The 17,968-nt window shown below is 38.8% G+C and overlaps 2 protein-coding genes across 2 annotated transcripts; both read right to left on the minus strand.

Moving 5' to 3' along the window:
• Positions 1-9,749: 9,749 nt before the first annotated feature.
• On the minus strand, positions 9,750-10,405 carry LOC141459303 (uncharacterized). Its single transcript, XM_074138208.1, has one exon. It carries the CDS (start codon positions 10,398-10,400, stop codon positions 9,750-9,752), a length of 651 nt encoding a protein of 216 aa, XP_073994309.1. The 5' UTR covers positions 10,401-10,405.
• A 58-nt stretch (positions 10,406-10,463) lies between these two features.
• On the minus strand, positions 10,464-14,725 carry LOC141459302 (uncharacterized). The gene is made up of 2 exons (XM_074138207.1): positions 14,028-14,725; positions 10,464-13,941 (listed from the first exon to the last, which is right to left on the minus strand). The coding sequence occupies exon 2, from the start codon at positions 13,937-13,939 to the stop codon at positions 12,965-12,967; it is 975 nt and encodes a 324-aa protein (XP_073994308.1). The 5' UTR covers positions 13,940-13,941; positions 14,028-14,725; the 3' UTR covers positions 10,464-12,964.
• Positions 14,726-17,968: the final 3,243 nt, after the last annotated feature.

Here is a 17,968-nt window from a genome sequence, read left to right on the forward strand (position 1 = left end):
CCCATCCCTTTAAAACTATTGCCCTACATCCAGGCACCAGGATCTGAATCTTCTTTACCTTAATGAGGCCCCAAGATATATTTGCTCATTTTTGAAGACTACATGGAAAAAAGGGGTCCAATTTTGACGAAAATGAGTTTTTGGCATCATTATGTAGTTCATCACACAAACTTTCAGATGGGTCAACTTAGTAGAATGTCACGGTTTTAGTCTCAGAGTTATAGCCAGATGAATATATGGTAAACACTGAGAAAACGGGTGAAGTCTATCCAAAACACGGTCAGAAAGAGTGAAGTCCTGCAGGTGTGGATTTCTAAGCTGTATTAGTTTGACAATCTGATGTATCTAAAAAACTAAGAACAATGTCACAGGAAATAGGAGAGAGTTGCTACTGCAAGAAGAACTGTAGTGATATGCAAACTGATGCAGAAAAATCAAAACTCATATCTAATTTCAAACTACTGAAGGACTGGAATGAGCAAAGTTGTCACCTGACAGGACTGATTTCTACCGTTAATATTCACTCACAGATAAATAGAATTTTGTTGCATGGAGTTTATACAGGGTGAACTAGTAAGTATTGTCCATAGGCCTACTGTGTATAGTACATCTAAAGTGGTGTTCAATGACGTATTGGCAAACTTCATATTTTCCTCTGTTCTTGAGTGACGTCACTTTTAAGTTTTTTTTCTAAAATCAAAAACTCAGAAAGTTTTTGTCCGAATTCGATTCTGATGACTCGGTTAGAAACACAGATAAATTTGCTAAAAATTGATACCATTTTGAAGCATAAGTTATTCTCTAATCAGCCTCAATCTTCCTCCGAATGCTGGAAAAATAAAAGTTACCGAAATTTTTAAGAAAACTCATTAGGCTCTTATGTGATCATTATCAGACCCAGGTGCTGGCACTTTTTATCAAAGTTTCCTTGTTTAGTGGGCTTTCAAACGGTATATCATTTTCCAGGATTCCTTTTATCTTCGTATGAGAAATTACGTTTGTTTTATAAGAAAACGTGTTCACGAGCACTCAACAGTGTTAGTTTATCAAGTTTTTTAGATTATTGAAAACTCTTTTAGATGGACCAGTAGTCAATTTTAAAGTAGGCTGTCTTTAAATAAGGAAGTCAAAGGTTACAAATTGCAATAAAAAGAAAGAAAAAATAAATAAATAAAATAAATAAATCTAAACAGTGAAATATTTGAGAAAATGTTAGGAAATATTTTAAACAAGTACTACTTTTATAAAAAAAAATTCATATAGTTTGTATTTACTCCAAATTACAATTTCACACATAACTACCCTGTTAAAACGAAAAAAATGTGAATAATCTTAACCACCCTTTGAACCCACTAACAGATAATCGTTCTATCTGAATTAGGTATTAACCACTTCAACAAGGTGTCTTACAAATAAACTTCCCTTATCTGTTAGACTTGGTTTCAAAATTTTCTATTGTACCATAACACTGTTGAGTGCTCGTGAACACGTTTTCTGGTAAAACAAACGTAATTTCTCATTCGAAGATAAAAGGAATCCTGGAAAATGATGCACCGTTAGAAAGCCCATTAAACAAGGAAACTTTTATAAAAAGTGCCAGCACCTGGGTCTGATAATGATCACATAAGAGCCAAATGAGTTTTCTTAAAAATTTCGGTAACTTTTATTTTTCCAGCATTCGGAGGGAGATTAAGGCTGATTAGAGAAAAACTTATGCTTCAAAATGGTATCAATTTTTAGCAAATTCATCTATCATTCTAACCGTGTCATCAGAATTGAATTCGGACTAAAACTTTTTGAGTAATAACATGTTTATTGAAAAATAGTAATGATTTTAGAAAAAAACTTAAAAGTGACGTCACTCAAGAACAGAGGAAAAGATGAAGTTGGCCAATACGTCATTGAACTCCACTTTAGATGTACTATACACAGTAGGCCTATGGACAATACTTACTGGTTCACCCTGTATAGTGAAATATGATCTCTATATTACATTATATTCTTATTTTCACGATCTGATTCGAGGGTTATGCTAAGAAACTGGAAAATAGACATACAGACAAATAGACAGACACAGAGGCTCCAATTTTAAAAATATTTGTTTGATACTATTAAGGAATACTAAAGAATGGTCATTCAATGCACTGTATAAATTACAAAAGCATATTTCAATAAACACTGAAACTGTAACGTTTCAAATTTTTAAGTTGCTCTCCTGAAAAATCTATAAAATGGACTTAACCCTTTCTTCCCGTGCAGTCTTCAATTATAGTTACACACAGTTTTTACTCATATTATGTATTATCTGGCAACAAAGTGCAGTCAGGGACAAAATGATAGACCAAAAGCATCTTTTTTATTTTTCAGAATTCTTTTTAAATTTAATGAGTATTTTTATAATTTATTGCCTTGTGATATCACACTTTTATTGGCATATTGCGGATAAGTGAAAGTTTACATTTATATTCTCAAATATTTGTAAACAATGAATATTTACGTGGGACAAAAAGATAGACACTTGTGTTTTTGTTGACTTTTTGCTTCAGTTAAATTTTTTTTTCGCTTTCTAATATAGTGCACAGTCTTTTAATTTTATACCATATTTTATTATCTCCTTAACAAAAACTTACAGTTTTAAAAGTTAAGTATAAGGGTTGATTAAACGCCAAATGATACACAAATCAGCTAGTACCCAACATTTCATTCATACTTCTGTATCATATTTTTTAGAATGTATTAGATGTCACAGACCCTTGTGCTGGCCTTTTATAACCCATAAATATTTTTCTGTTAGAATAATAAAAGATGTATCTCATCATCACAGTTAGTATTATAAAAAGGCATTTCATTTTAATCCTATTCCAAATTATTCTTGTGATTTATCTTTATACTGAATAATCATCACATTCACTTGCATATTAAAAAGAAAAAGAGAAAGTTGGAGTTGGTCTTTTACTGTTGTAATTTGAATTACGGAGTTAAAACGAAATTTAGTCTTGAATTCGCCATACGTGAGCAAAAATTACTTAGTTAATAACAAGTAAGTAATACATATAATTATAATTCATTCATTTTCAAACTTTAATTTAATGTAGCCCTTTAATTGAGTACTTGTAAAGAAGTTTTATAACCAACTAAAAGTATGCATATCTATTTTATTTTACATTTGTATAACATTGTGAGGAAACACCTATGTAGATTAACAATGCAATGGAAGAAAACTACATTAACATTTAATATTAACAAACTAGATTAATTATTAATTACATATTAATTAGTTACTGCTTAACTACTGTATAAAGTGAAGTACCAATCAGTTTAATTGAACAATGATCGACGATTTTTATTTCCTTCTGTTGCGCTTAATTTCCACTTAAATCAGATGTCAAAAACAACAAATAAAAATAAAATCGGTATGTACGTTGTTATACATATGTATTTTTTATTTTAACTGAACAATTATATTTTTCATTAACCTTTTTTGTTTAAACCTGTGCTTGAATAGCTCCTACTACAATCTAAATTAAATGGGTGCTACTCATTACTGAACAAATATTTTATGCATGAAAATGGCCAGCATAAGGGTCTGTGACATCTAATGCATTCTAAAAATTATGATTCTGGAAGTATGAATGAAATATTGGGTACTAGCTGATTTGTGTACCTTTTGGCGTTTAATCTGTTAGAATATAAAAAGGGTTGATGAAAGTAAACACAAATGTGGAAACCACGAGTCATATATTTTTCATAAGACGCCATTAGAAGCACACACATAGGGTGCGTTCCACTTGGCGACCACAACGACCACGACCACGACCGCGATTTTGTCCGTTCCACTTGGTTGTGAGCGTTGCGATCGAAAACCCAAGTGGAATGGTCTGTGGGCGTTTTAACCGTTCATGTAAACATTACATATGGCGGCCTCGAAAATAAGTTAGAAGCTTGAAGAGGTTATTTTTTAATTTAAACCCCATTTATAAGCAAATATAATAAACTTTATTAATTATTGGTAAAGCTGACTTATATTAAAAGAATATATATAATTCAATTTTTTATATTGCATTTTGGAATATTTATAAAATTTACGTTTAAATAAAATTAAAGTGTCTTTTGTGGCAACAGTTGGATATTTATTAATAATGCTTTAGAAAGTTCTTTATCTAGTTCCGATTAGAGTGGAATGCAATTTTACAAAATCGCAATGATAAAAAGCGAAAACTTAGGCCACGTATTATTAGCTATCAGAGTAATTGATCTTTATTCAAATGAAGAATTTAAAAGTTATTTCAGGTAAATGATTTTGTGTTATTCAGTGATTTAGTATGTAAAAGGTTAAGTAATTATTTATTTCGTCAACATTAAACATGATAAGATTTTTCTCTCTGTTATTTCTCTGCAGACTATTACCTCTTTTAATGATTTAAATTCATTTTTTATTTCCTTTTTATTCGTATCCAAATCCTCAATTTTTTTAATAAACGTATTTAATTGCTCTTGGTAAATACTAACTTTTTTATCAAGACTTTGTATTTGCTTATACATATCATTTTTAACTTCTTCTAATTTTAACATAATTTCTTTAAATAGCTCCGCCATTTTTAAACGTTATAATTAAATTGTTTTTAATTTTAAATCGAGTTTTAATTTTATATTTATTAATGATCCAAGTAGAGGTGTATCAATCTTGTACGAGAATGATAAGAACAAGAACTTCTAATGACCTTGAACTAATACCCCACTTCTATACAGTCTCTTTCCACCCCACTTTTTGCCAAACTTCAAAGATGACTTTATTTATTAAAGTTTGACCTGTGTACCTGTTCACTGTTAGAATATAAAAAGGGTTGATGAAAGTGAACACAAATGTGGAAACCACGAGTCATATATTTTTCATAAGACGCCATTAGAAGCACACACATAGAAGTAATATAAAAGGCGCCAACACCTTCTTAATACAGTGTTGCTCACATTCATTACAAACCAACACTCGCCCTTAATGATATGAGACAACTGAACCAAAAAAAAACCACAATGATCATTTAGATAAAAAAAAACTTTTTCAATACCAAGTTTGCCTAAACAAAATTTATGTTTAGGGTAATGCAACCCCTTTGTGAATATATCAGCTTCCATTACATTTGAAGGCATATACTCTACAATTATCCTCTTTTTGTAAACCAAATCCCTAATAAAATGTATTCTTGTGTCTATATGCTTGGTCCTATTATGAAATTTCGGATTTACAATTAATTTTTGTGCGCTCTGGTTATCATTATACAATATAATAGAGTCTATACTTTGATAAATTTCACTTAATAGACCTTGTAAAAAAATAGCTTCTTTACTACTTTCAGATAACGCAATATATTCAGCTTCTGTACTTGACAGACTAACACAATGTTGTTTTTTAGCTTCCCAACTTATAGGACCACCACTTAATTTAAAAACAAAACCTGAATAAGACTTCCTATCATTGATATCATTGCTCCAATCAGCATCTACAAAACCATGTAAACAATTATTTTCAATTTTTCTATATGTTAAGTTTAAATCAATGGTTCCTTTCAGATAGCGCAAAATTCTTTTTGCATGTTTGAAATGTTCTACATCATAACAATTATTGAATTGGCTTAGATAATTTACAGCAAAGGATATGTCAGGCCTTGAATTAATTGCCAAAAACATAAGTGAACCTATTAATTCTTGATAGGGTAACCTTTCATTAACTACATTTTGCTTAACCAACTTTAACTTAGCTTCAATAGCTGTTGAAACACATTTCGCATCATTCATCCCAAATTTATTTATTAATCTATTTATATATTCCTTTTGATTAATATAAGTTACATCTTTACATTGATTAACAGTTAACCCTAATACATGTTTAGCTTCTCCTAATTCTTTAATTTTAAATTTTTCAGTTAATTCTTTCTTTAATTTATCTTTCTCTACATTATCATTTGACATTAACAAAAAATCGTCTACATAAATTGCAATTACTGTTAATGAATTATTTTTCTTTTTGAAATAAATACATTCTTCATAACTAGAATTTTTATAGCCTAAACTGCTCAAAAACTCTCCCACAATTTTATTCCACAACCTTGAAGATTGCTTTAAGCCATATATTGCTTTATTCAGCAAACATACTTTATTTTTATGTGTTGCTGATATAAAACCTTCTGGTTGAGCCATATATATTTCTTCTTTTAAACTACTATTTAAAAATGCAGTTGGTACATCTAAGTGCTCTACCTTTAGACCCATGTCAACAGCTAATGCAAAAAGCAACCTTATAGTTGAATATCTTACAACTGGAGAGTAAGTTTCATCATAGTCAATGCCATGAATTTGAGAAAACCCTTTAGCAACTAATCTTGCCTTATACAATCTCTCTCCAGGTGTATCTTTTAATGTAAATACCCATTTACACGGAATTATATTTTTATTTTTGGGTTTATCCACTAAACGCCAAACATTATTTTTCACCAATGCTTGGTACTCTTTACACATTGCACTTTTCCACCTTTCATCACTTAAAGCTTCACTCACTGTCACTGGACACTTATCTTCTTCATTTGTAGCCACATTGTAGACTACGAAGTCTTGTAGCTGCTTCGGTGTTCTTATTCTCAATGGGTACCGTCTGCTACTAATATCTTCCAACACTTCTTCATTTTCCGAAGATGGTTCTGACTCCACCACCATTTCAGGAAGAATATTCCCTTCTATTGGGACGCCTTCTTTCACATCCATATCAACCAACTCTGTAGAAGGTTGGTTTTTCAATTTTAATTCAGAAAAACTTAGGTCCTCCAAAAAAATAACATCTCTAGCATAAATTACATTTGAAGGATCAGTGTAATCTATGAGTCTATAGGCTTTACTTTGTTCACAGTAACCTACGAATATGCAAAGTTTGCTAGTTGCTTCGAGTTTATCCCTCTTATCTTTGGGTACTCTTGCGTACGGTGGACAACCAAATACTCTCAAATGATGCAATTTCATTTTCTCGCCTGTCCATAATTCTTCTGGCGTTTTTCCAGGAATTCTTTTACTAGGAGACCTATTTATTAAATAAACAGCTGTATTAACTGCCTCTGCCCACATCCTCTTTTCACATTTTGAATCAGACATCATGCTTCTCACTCTTTCCATAATGGTTCTATTATACCTTTCCGCTACTCCATTTTGTTGAGGGGTGTACGGTATGCTCAATTCATGTTTGATTCCTAAATTCTTAAGTACGCTTTTTAGATCATTACTTATAAATTCACCTCCATTATCAGTGCGGATCCTTTTAATTTTCAGATTAGTTTAATTTTCTACTTGTTTCATAGTAAGAAATCTTACGAATACTTTTCTGGAGTAATCATCTATCATAGTAAGAAAATACCTTTTAAGAGTAACTGAACAGAGCGGCCTGGGCCCATAACCTGTTAGAATATAAAAAGGGTTGATGAAAGTAAACACAAATGTGGAAACCACGAGTCATATATTTTTCATAAGGCGCCATTAGAAGCACACACATAGAAGTAATATAAAAAAGGTGCCAACACCTTCTTAATACAGTGTTGCTCACATTCATTACAAACCAACATAATCAACCCTCATACTTAACTTTTAAAACTGTAAGTTTTTGTTAAGGAGATTTTTGTACCTTTTAGATATATTTTTCTTTTTCTTGCTTGGTTGGAACAAATTTATACTCCAATGATTTTTTAAATATATGGGTATCGGGAATAATTAGTTGGAAAATCTAGGATGAAAAAACTGACACTAGTTATGGAGGAATGGCAACAAGTTGGTGGGAAGAAGATGGACATTGGAGAAATGATAGGAATCAAGTGATGAATAATTACAACCCATTAAGAGGGATAATAGAAAGAAAATTGCAATTACCCGTTTCTTCCAATAAAAGGAAAAAGATGAATTTTGATAACACTACATCCTCTTAAGGGATGTTAGAGAAAACATGCTGTGATCACAATATCTTATAAAGAGGGGAAAGAAACATGATTTGCAAGCACAGTTCTTGTCCGCAAACGGACAAAGAGAATTTAAACTGCGAATACTGCATGATTGCAAATACTTACCCTAAAAAACCGTATCTACCGTACCTAAAATTTCAAATTTAAAGACAATTCATTCATTAAAATCAGTTCGTAAGTCAATAATTTGAACGATTCAGAACTTTCTCTTATTAGGTGTAAGAGCATTGTCGCACCCCTCTTGGGGCGGAGGAAGGTTCCGGGGTAAGAACCAACGGCGTGTTGTGTTAACGTACATTTCGGCTAATATATATATATATATATATATATATATATATATATGGGATTACAGATTATACATAAGCAATAATAGAATAATAATCTTAAATGGCTAGTTGGAGACAAACAACGTTTCCATGATACCAAATAATAACCTATTCGTATAAAAGCAAACCATTACCACAGGCATCATCAACGCATAAAAGCTTAACTTACGAGTACAATATATAAAACAAAAATGATTATTGGTACGAATACCAAGGGAGAAATAGCAGTAAATTAGCACGATAAAATAATACACTTGATAGAGAAGGATAATTAAGAATACGGTCAAGTAATTAAACAAAAAGGTAAATGCCACAATAACCTACACTAAACTACATGTATCTGATGATTAATTAAAGATCGATAAAAGCTTAAAATAAAATCTGACTATGAAATACTACGTTCAACAAAAGTAAATAATATGAATATTCCTAGACGCTATCTAATTTATATAATATTATACACGGTAACAAGACCAGTAGGCCTGTTTGCTATCTCGACCGTAGCAACTAGCAACAGATAAGCCCGGCGCCCCGGCGGGAGTGAATCACACAAACATACATGTACCACTTACTCAGTGCAGAGATGACCAGCCACATACACCTCATAGCCGTACCATAGACATCCATACTCTGACTACCTTCTTTTCTCCACTCACTATCTCGCTCTTACTTATCACTCTCCCCACCAGGCCCTGCCGGGCTCACTCACACAGCAGCTCGTCCCCGTCACAATGCTCCCCCGTTTCCAAAAGCGGCGCTCCGGTGGAGAGGGTCGCTTTTCGCCAGGAACACAACGAGGGGGGACGGCGTCTGCCCCTCGCCCTTCGCTGGTATTGTTGGCGTTGGTTTCCGGAGCGGATGTGCTGGTCCTTCCTGGCGGAGCTGCGGCAGTACTGGGTGGCAACCCATAGATGACCAATGGTGGGGTTGGCCGGGAATCCATCTCGGCTTGGCTACGACGGTGAGAGATGTGGCGATATATCCAGGATGCCATGATCGCAACAGCCACCAGGGCAATGCCGCTGCCGGCTAGACCACCAATAACCATCTTTTGCTGGTGCCGGGCCTCTTTCCACTTCTGGGCCCTAGCAACCAGCACTCCCATACTGGTGGCAAGGTCGTCGTCTTCTTCTTCGTGAAGTACTAACTGCTCTCGTAGGCTGACTGCGGCCGTAATAGATTCGGGGATGGTGCCTTCCTCTGTTAATGGTAGGATTGTTCTCCAGTCTGGTTTCGGTATGATCTGGGGGTGCAGATTCCAACGGGTAACCCCTTGACTGTTTGGTAACAGTTGGTGATGGTGGGACCGCCAGGAGCAACCTCGAGCCGACTGCACTGTCCCCACGCCCTCCAGCATTCTTTCAGTGATGTTAGCTGGCCCTTGATTTCTGCAATATGAAGTCCAGCGTGTTGGTTGGGGAATACTATATAATCAAGTGCTTTCCTGTGCATACCACGCCCAGATAGGTGGAAAATCATCCTTGACGGTCTGGTAGGCGCACTCCGACGAACGCTGGCCGGGAACTCCTAAAAGCTGATCAATCAGACACGAAGATACTTCTCGGCTGACCAAGGCGAATCTAATTGGGCAGATCAAGAGAGACTTTTTGTTGCAGCCTGACAGGTCTTCTTCGTTCAGTTCCGCATAAAATTCTCGGTCCTCTGTGACCAGGATGTGGGAGGCTCGGGTCTGCATCATCACATGCCGTTTCAGGCGCGGGTCCGGCGTAGGTATGGGCCATACCCTGTATAACAAAAATTGGCGCCCTTCTGCTGAGAGCGGTATATCTATATTGATGTTTAGGCTATGCACTGTGGAGAAGGCATGGGTCTCCGCCAGATCGTAGTACACGTTCATGTCGGACGTGTGAACCCCGCCCACCAGCTCCAATCCCGGGGGCAGCAGAGCCACGATCTCAGCTAGTATATGACTTAATTCCGTAGGTGGTATTAGAACGAGTCCCACGCCGCCCCCCAGGAGGGATCCCAGGGCTCCCTGTAGGTTGTTTATCTCCAAGTTCGCCTTTAGGGTGTTCAATTCAAGATGACGCAGAAGGGAGGACACATTCCAATTTAGCAACATAGTAGTGTTCAGGTTTCCCAATCGTTGCTCGAGATTTATCTCGGAGTTCCCCAACGCCTGTAATTTCTGGGTGATCTGAGATGCTAGCAAACGTAGCTGCCGTCCGTGGCGTTCGACCCGGTTTCCGAGCCTCTGGGTAACTGAGAGGTGGTCTTTTTGCAAATGGATCACGTCCGACGCCTGCCGGTCCAAATCCTGTAATCTTTCCTGAGTGTACCGCAGATCGGAGGCATCCGGATTTCCGAATACTGTCTTTATTAGGGTTCCCCCGATGTCGAGAAATCCTCGCTTCTTTGAGCCTGCTCGCTGTAGTGGACCCTGCCAAGGATCGAACCGCCGCCCCCATTTCGTCTACCAGCCCTTCTATCCTGGCCAATTCCTCTAACCCCGACCATAAATAGCCCCTTTTTGCTGCCAACCCCACCAGTCGGCTCTGTAACTCCCGCGTAGATTGCTGCAACTGTAGCACCTCGTCCTCCATCTCCGTCACGTTCAATTCTACTACGATCCGCCACCAGTCGCCCGTCAAGATCCCGTTGGCTTCCCTGGTATAAACTACCCCGGGCTGAAATATTATCTGTCCTAAGCCGCCGTGACAGCACACTGTAACAATCAAAGGTAATGTTTCTTCATTCGTCTGCTCCTTCCCTTTTCCCCATAGAATTAAAGGTGTTAAAAACTTTCAACGCCTAGACTAATAGTTCGTCTCGTCGCCTTCGGCCTCACCCGACTCCCCATCACTGTTCCTACGAACCAACTCCGTGCCAGCAACTAACTCCTGCGGGAGCATAGTCCGTTTCGGTCGCCACAGAAGGCGGTCGCTGCTGGGAATGTCTAGAGTGGTCTCTGGCTCCCAGGTTTGATCCCTCGGGTCATCCGCCTCGTCATCCGAGCTACCCCCCAGGCTTTGCCTACCTTGGGTCGCGTTAGTCTGCTGCGAAGATTCTTCCCCTGGGATTGAAATTTCTCCCGCTGCAGCCTCTGATTCCTGAGGGCTTTCCGGAATTATTGCCAACCGCTTCCATGGCTGCGCCCCGCTCTCGGGACAACCTGGCATGTAACGGCACGTGCCTGCTCTTCCCGGGGAATGATAGCGTTTCCGATGGTACCGCCAACACTTACTGCTCGCGGTTTCTACAGGCCGTTGCTCAGCCTCCTCTACGTCGGCCAAAGGCAGCATTTCATCTCTCTCCGGTTCCGGATCCCCAGCCTCTGGAATGAAGCCCTGAAGGGGTTTCTATTCCGGTAGATGCGACGTGATTTGGTCTCCCGCCATCGTTTGCATCTCCATGGGGAGCAAGGCACCCTCCCAGCTGTCCTCGGAGTCTTCCGGGACGGTCCAGTGGAAGCAATCGGGTTCATCGTCAGTGTGGGAGGGTGCGGAGTCAACTAGCCGCGACTCCGGCGCCGGCCGAATAAGGGCGGACTGTCCTCGCCTCGCCGTTTGCCGACCGGGTTGCCCGGCAGGCTTTAATCGATTGACATGAACGAGCAATTGTTCTCCCGATGGTAACTCGATCCGGTAGTTTACCGGTGGCAGTTCTTCAACGATTGTGCAAGGCCCCTTCCAAGGTAAGTGGTACTTCCGCGCATGCCCAGCAGGCACTGCGGGACTATAGAGGTATACTTGTTGCCCCACTGATAGGGTACGGCATTTCTTCCCCTTATTATATTGGGCTGAACGGTTATCTTGAGCCTGGGCTCCTTTGGCCCTCGCCGTCGCATATGCTTCCTCTAACCTTCCCCGCAACTCCTCAATGAGCCAAAGTCATAATCCATAATATCATCATCTGCATTAGGTGGTGTAATGGCAGTTGATGTATTTGTTAACAGCTGAAATAAACCTAATGGATGTATTTCAGCTGTTAATTGTTTAATATTGTTATCGATACGATGGGTCCAATAAAACCTACGAATGCGCGTTTGAAATTCAGGTGTCTTAGGGAATGGATCTCGGTTACAGGTAACAATAACAGGAGTACGATTAATGAGGTTTTGGGATTCGTATTTAATATTTGCTGGTGTTGGTGTACCAGCAAATAATAACTTAAAGTTTTCTAACGCCATTGGCTCAACGTTGGGTTCATCAAATATCAGTAAATTACGACGTGGGCAATCTTGAAAAGGAAATTGAGAAAAGCGATTGCTGTTGCCTATATATCCTGTATTAATCATTAGTTTTCCTACAATGTTGGCAAACCAAGTTTTACCAACACTAGGAGGACCACTAATTAATAAGCAATTGCATTTCTGTGATTCATGTTTTAACAAAGAAAACAAAAAAGAAAGAAATATAGCAGTGTCATGTGTAGACATTTGAAGTGTTAGAATGGTATATATAAATGTAGTGGAGTCTGTAATGGATAATAATGTATGTGGGTGTGAGTAATACTGAATATATTGAACAGAGTCAATATATTCCATTAGATCTATTAATGTCTTGGTAGATAATGTAGTGCGATGAATCTTAAGAGCACTTTGAAATACAGGATCACGCTCTGTAATAAATTGATATTCGCTGTCTAACCAAATAGCAGAGGAGGTTACGTCATGATCAGGAACGATTACATGGCTTTGTAACCACCGGAAAATCGCCTCAATGGCATATTGCTTTCGAGACCAGATCCCGTGTTGGTTACTTTTTCCATTTCTCGAAACAACTGACGTAGTAAACGGATTTGAGGAGTATGTTGGAGAGGATTTAGAACTACCTGAGCATATTTCTTCGTACATTTGTAGCGTTGTGTTGGATCCATCGTTTTCGCTTGTTGGTACGGCATAATTCGTATTTGTACAAGACTCGACCCAGGCGTGGCCATCGACCGACGTTGCGAGCCGTTGGCGCCCTTCCAACGTTGTATAATGTTGTAGATTCCTGATGTAATGGGATAGACGTTCGAAGGTTCCTCGTCTGACGACTCGTCTGTTATAGTGTTGTTTGCGCCCTCTTTTATATTGCTGTTGAATTGAAGCGATCGGTCCGCAACGACAGCTTTTGTTGGAGTATGCACAGTCATGGACGAAGTGGATGTGTGGGGTGTCGGAGTTATGTTTAAAGCAGTACCAGAATCCATCTGGTCGGATGAACCTAAGTACTGCTGTAACGACGTCGTTACACATTGAGTCAAAAGATTGAGCTCGTCCAGGGAACCAGACATCATGAACGATGAATCGTCTGGTTCGTCGGAAAAGTAACTTTGAGCATCTGTGGAATCCAGATTGGTACTGGACGAATAAATCTCCAACATCTGGTTCCATAGAGTCTGAAGTGTCGGATAAGTCTTCAATACCTTCAATGAAATGGTCTTTAACAGTTGTGGCATTTGAAGATGCGTCAGAAGCTGAAGGCGGATGTATGTTCGTATGAGTGTCCATATCGGTTTTAGCGATATTTTGCGTTTGGGAGATGTTTTCATACGTTTGACCGGCGGTTCCAGAGCCTCCAGAATCGCTGGATCCTTCATCTGAGAGTTGGGCATACATATGTCACACTGACAGTTGCTGGTATGAACTTCGTCAATATGATCGGATGTCGACATATCTATAAATATACACTGCATGAGTACATAGTCTAATAATACAATGTAGCATTGTCAATACGTATATAAACATAAAGTGTGTACTTACCACTCTCCCCACCAGGCCCTGCCGGGCTCACTCACACAGCAGCTCGTCCCCGTCACAGCATGATGGCACTTTAGAGTCACGAAGTGAAGCTTTAACCACTTCTTCGTGCTAAATTTTAGCAAAATCGGATTGAGCGTTGTAGAGAGATTAGTTAGTAATAATAGTTTTAGAGAGGCCCTGACCAGCGTGGGGCAAACTCGTCTACGTATAAGCAGCGTCGAAACCTATAAAAAATGCAAATCTACTTCACTTTTTGAACCAACTAACACTTCATTGAAGAAAATAGGTTCACGAAACAATAACTTTAAATGATTGCAAAACTTCCCCTTAGAAGGTGTAAGAGCAGAACGTTGCTTTAATGGTACGTAAGGGAGCCCTAACCCTTCCATCCTGCCAAATTTTATCAATATCGGACTAAGATTTACTGAGTTATTAGTAATAATAATTTTGGAGGGGGCCTCACATAAATGGGGCTAATTCCTCTCCTATTCAGTTTAAAGCATCGTGACCCCCAAAAGGCTCATCTACATAAAATTCCAAATCGGATGACACCTCATTCATGAAATTCGGTTCGCCCGTTTAGGCGCTACGTTGTTTACAAAAAAGGTAACAAGAACAAGTACATTTTCTGAAAATGCCGTTTTGGACCATTTTCGGCAACTTTTTTTATCGAAATCTATTAGATCTGGGTGGTTGAAAAAAAAATACAGTTATAGAGGAGAATTTGCCCTATATTATAGAAACACTTTGGGACTTTTATCTTTTATAGAAAAAGAGAAAACAATTGCCAAAGTTGGGTGTTTTTTAACGTTACGCTTTTTCGTGCAGTTTTTGACGATCAACCCTTTTACAACTACCGGACAGTTTTAATTTCATTTTTATTAAAAAATTATTGTTTTTTTTATAATGGGAAAAGGGAAGTGATTTAGCGATGAACAAAAGGAGGTTAATCAAATCTCTTTCGGAATCGGGTATCTCTTTTCTCTGGTCTGCCAGAGAAATTGGACGCTGTAATGAAACGGGAATAGGGAAGAGAAGCGGGATTTCAATGGGAATACACCAGAGTAAACTTATACATTTATTTGTAAATTTTGTAAAAGTAAACCAAAAGAAAATCTTCACATAATAGATACCTTACTATATTAACTAAGTACTTCAACCTACAACTAACAGACACACTACCATACACACGCTCATACATACAGACTATAACTAAACTTACAGACTATTAGTTACAAACAAAAATTAATTCACTCCTCTTAAGTTCGACAACAGAATCCAGAATAGTTTTTTCTTAAATGTCCATAGAATTTAAAAGGCAGAGAGAGAGAGAGAGTGCGAGAGAGAGCGAGATTATTAGTTCTGTCACCAAACACAGAACTCACCGTTGCAGTAAGACTCCGTTCCTCTAGTGCCAGTCTCCACACAGTTACACAGCTACGCGCTCTTACACCTCAGGCCGCTTCCGCCCTTCTGTGTCGCGCTCTCTCTCCCACTCTCAGCCGTCTACGCCGAGACCCCCACCTCTTTCTTTCCTACTACACCTAATACAATACCTATAAACAAATACTCTGAACTTCTTTCTTAATAATCGCTGTATTCTACTTAGTATAATAAATAAAATAAATTTCTTTTTTTTTCCTAATCACTGCTCTCTACAATATTCCCCCCTTAAAAAAAGTGCAGTTACCCCTAAACTTCACTTTTCCTTACTATCCGAGGTCTCCTTCCTCCTTCTTCTTTCTTCGTCCTTGGTTGGTTCCCTCATGTGTTTTACTCCTAGACTTTCCTTCGCTGCTTGTGGTCTTCTTGTTGGCCCATTCTATCATTTTCTTCTCTTCTTCTCCCTTCCCTCCGGAAGCATATAGTCAATATACTATATAGAGACATACTCGTCTCTATATAAACCGTGCTCCCACATAACAGTAACCAGGACTGCACCAATCAACCCAGCGTGCAACCTCCTCACTCGAGGTCCTTGTGGACATCACCATAGTGACAAGTGTGCATGGACGTTTCGGACCCCTTGTGGTCTTATCTAGCTGATTACCTCGTATAGCCTTTTTTTATGTTTCCCACTCATATATTACGTTCTAATTTGGGCGTTAATTGCTACTTAGGCCTGTGCTTCTCGCATCTTCCGTAGCTGCATGTTTGAGATTCACTAGCACTTTTCCGTTCTTTCTTGTCGTTCGCTTCCAAATTTCTTCCATTCAGTCCTTCTCCTTTCTCTCCTCTCTCTCTGTACCAAGATTCTCTCCAGCCACTATTTTATTGTCCTGAATTCACTTCCTCCCACTTGACATAAATTTTCCTATGTAACTTAATTTCTTATTAATAAAACTTTAGCAAGGGACGGATTTATTAAGAGTGGTATAGGATTAGGATGGGTCTTGCTCAGGACTTCCTCTTGGATCATTGTGGGGTTGGGTCCTGTATCGCTGCCTAGTGTTAACTCCCGGTTGTGCCCCTGTAATTCTCACAGTCAATTTTGTGTCGTCTCCGTTCGAAGCTTGTCCTCTTAGCAAATAATCTGATCGATCCACTGTTTCTTCTTCGTTGTCTGAGTCTGGGACCCATGTTGGATCGTCAATTAGGGTGCGGCTGTCAACTTGGTCGTCACTTGTCTGTCGCAAGTCATCTCTCCTTATGTTTGTCTCCGTCGCATAGCTATCTAAAGTCATTGCTGGTAGTTGTCCAGTGTCATTGCAAACTGATGCGTTAGCTTCTGGCTGGGTAGATTCACCTAGACCCCTTGTCTGTAAGAGCGGCGGAGAATCTCTGTGGGGACCGTTACTGGGACCCGGCTTTTCCACTGCTGGTTTTAAGCGATTCACATGCACTATATATTTTCCACCCCTCGACAATCGTATAGCATATGTCCACGGAGATATTTTAGTTTCTATCCGATGAGGCCCCGACCACGGATGTCTAAACTTTTTGGCATGACCTTGTGGGGTAGCGGGTTCAAATAAGTATATTAAATCCCCCTCTTTAAAACTTCGCATTTCTCTTCCTTTATCCCGCACTTGATTTCTTTTCTCTCGAGCCTTAGTTCCTTGTATGCTCGCTTTCAAATGCATCTCTTTTAATGAACTCTGCAATTTGGTCACATACTCTTTAATTGTTGTTGGTAGGTTGTTAGGCGTGAAGTTAAATGGGAAAGGTATGATAAACTTTCTACCATACATGAGCTGGAACGGTGAGTAACCCGTAGACCCATGAGGAGTGGATTGATATGCAGAAAGGGCATAGGGGACCCAAACGTCCCAATCCGCTGCATCGTACTTTACTAATTGAGACAGTGAATCCCATAGGGTACGATGAAATCGCTCTACTAGCCCATTTCCCTCCGGATGATACGCGGTCGTTTGGATCTTTTCGATCCCCAACAACCGACATGTTTCCTTAAAAATTTCCGAAGTGAAATTCCGCCCTTGATCTGTTAAAAGCCTTTTAGGAGCACCATGTCTTAAGATAATATTTTTGACAAATGCCTCTGCCACGTCTTTAGCGGTTTGCTGTTGCAAAGGAATTGCCTCCGCGTATCTAGTGAAGCTGTCAATAAAAGTCAACAAATATTGATTCCCCGTTTTACTCGGGCCGAACGGCCCAGCTATATCCAACGAAACCTGTTCAAGAGGGTAATTTGCTTGTACAGGAGGCCCCACGGGAACTGTTAGCCCCGCCGGGGTTTTCCGACTCTGACAAGAACAACAGTTCTGCACATATCTCCTTACATCTCGATTAATATTTGGCCAATAAAACCCTTCTTTGATTCGAGCCGCGGTTCTTGCTCTCCCAGGGTGTCCTGCCCAAGAGGAATCATGGTGTTTTTTCAGCACCCACCCGCGTAATGCGGATGGAACCATAATCCTCCAACAACTTTGGTCAGAATTTCCTCCAGTCCAATAATATAACCCTTCCAGCGTTTTGTACAG

This window comes from Rhodnius prolixus, unplaced genomic scaffold (genome assembly GCF_049639745.1).
Source record: "Rhodnius prolixus isolate KJV_2025 unplaced genomic scaffold, Rpr scaffold_11, whole genome shotgun sequence".
NCBI classification, from domain to species: domain Eukaryota; kingdom Metazoa; phylum Arthropoda; class Insecta; order Hemiptera; family Reduviidae; genus Rhodnius; species Rhodnius prolixus.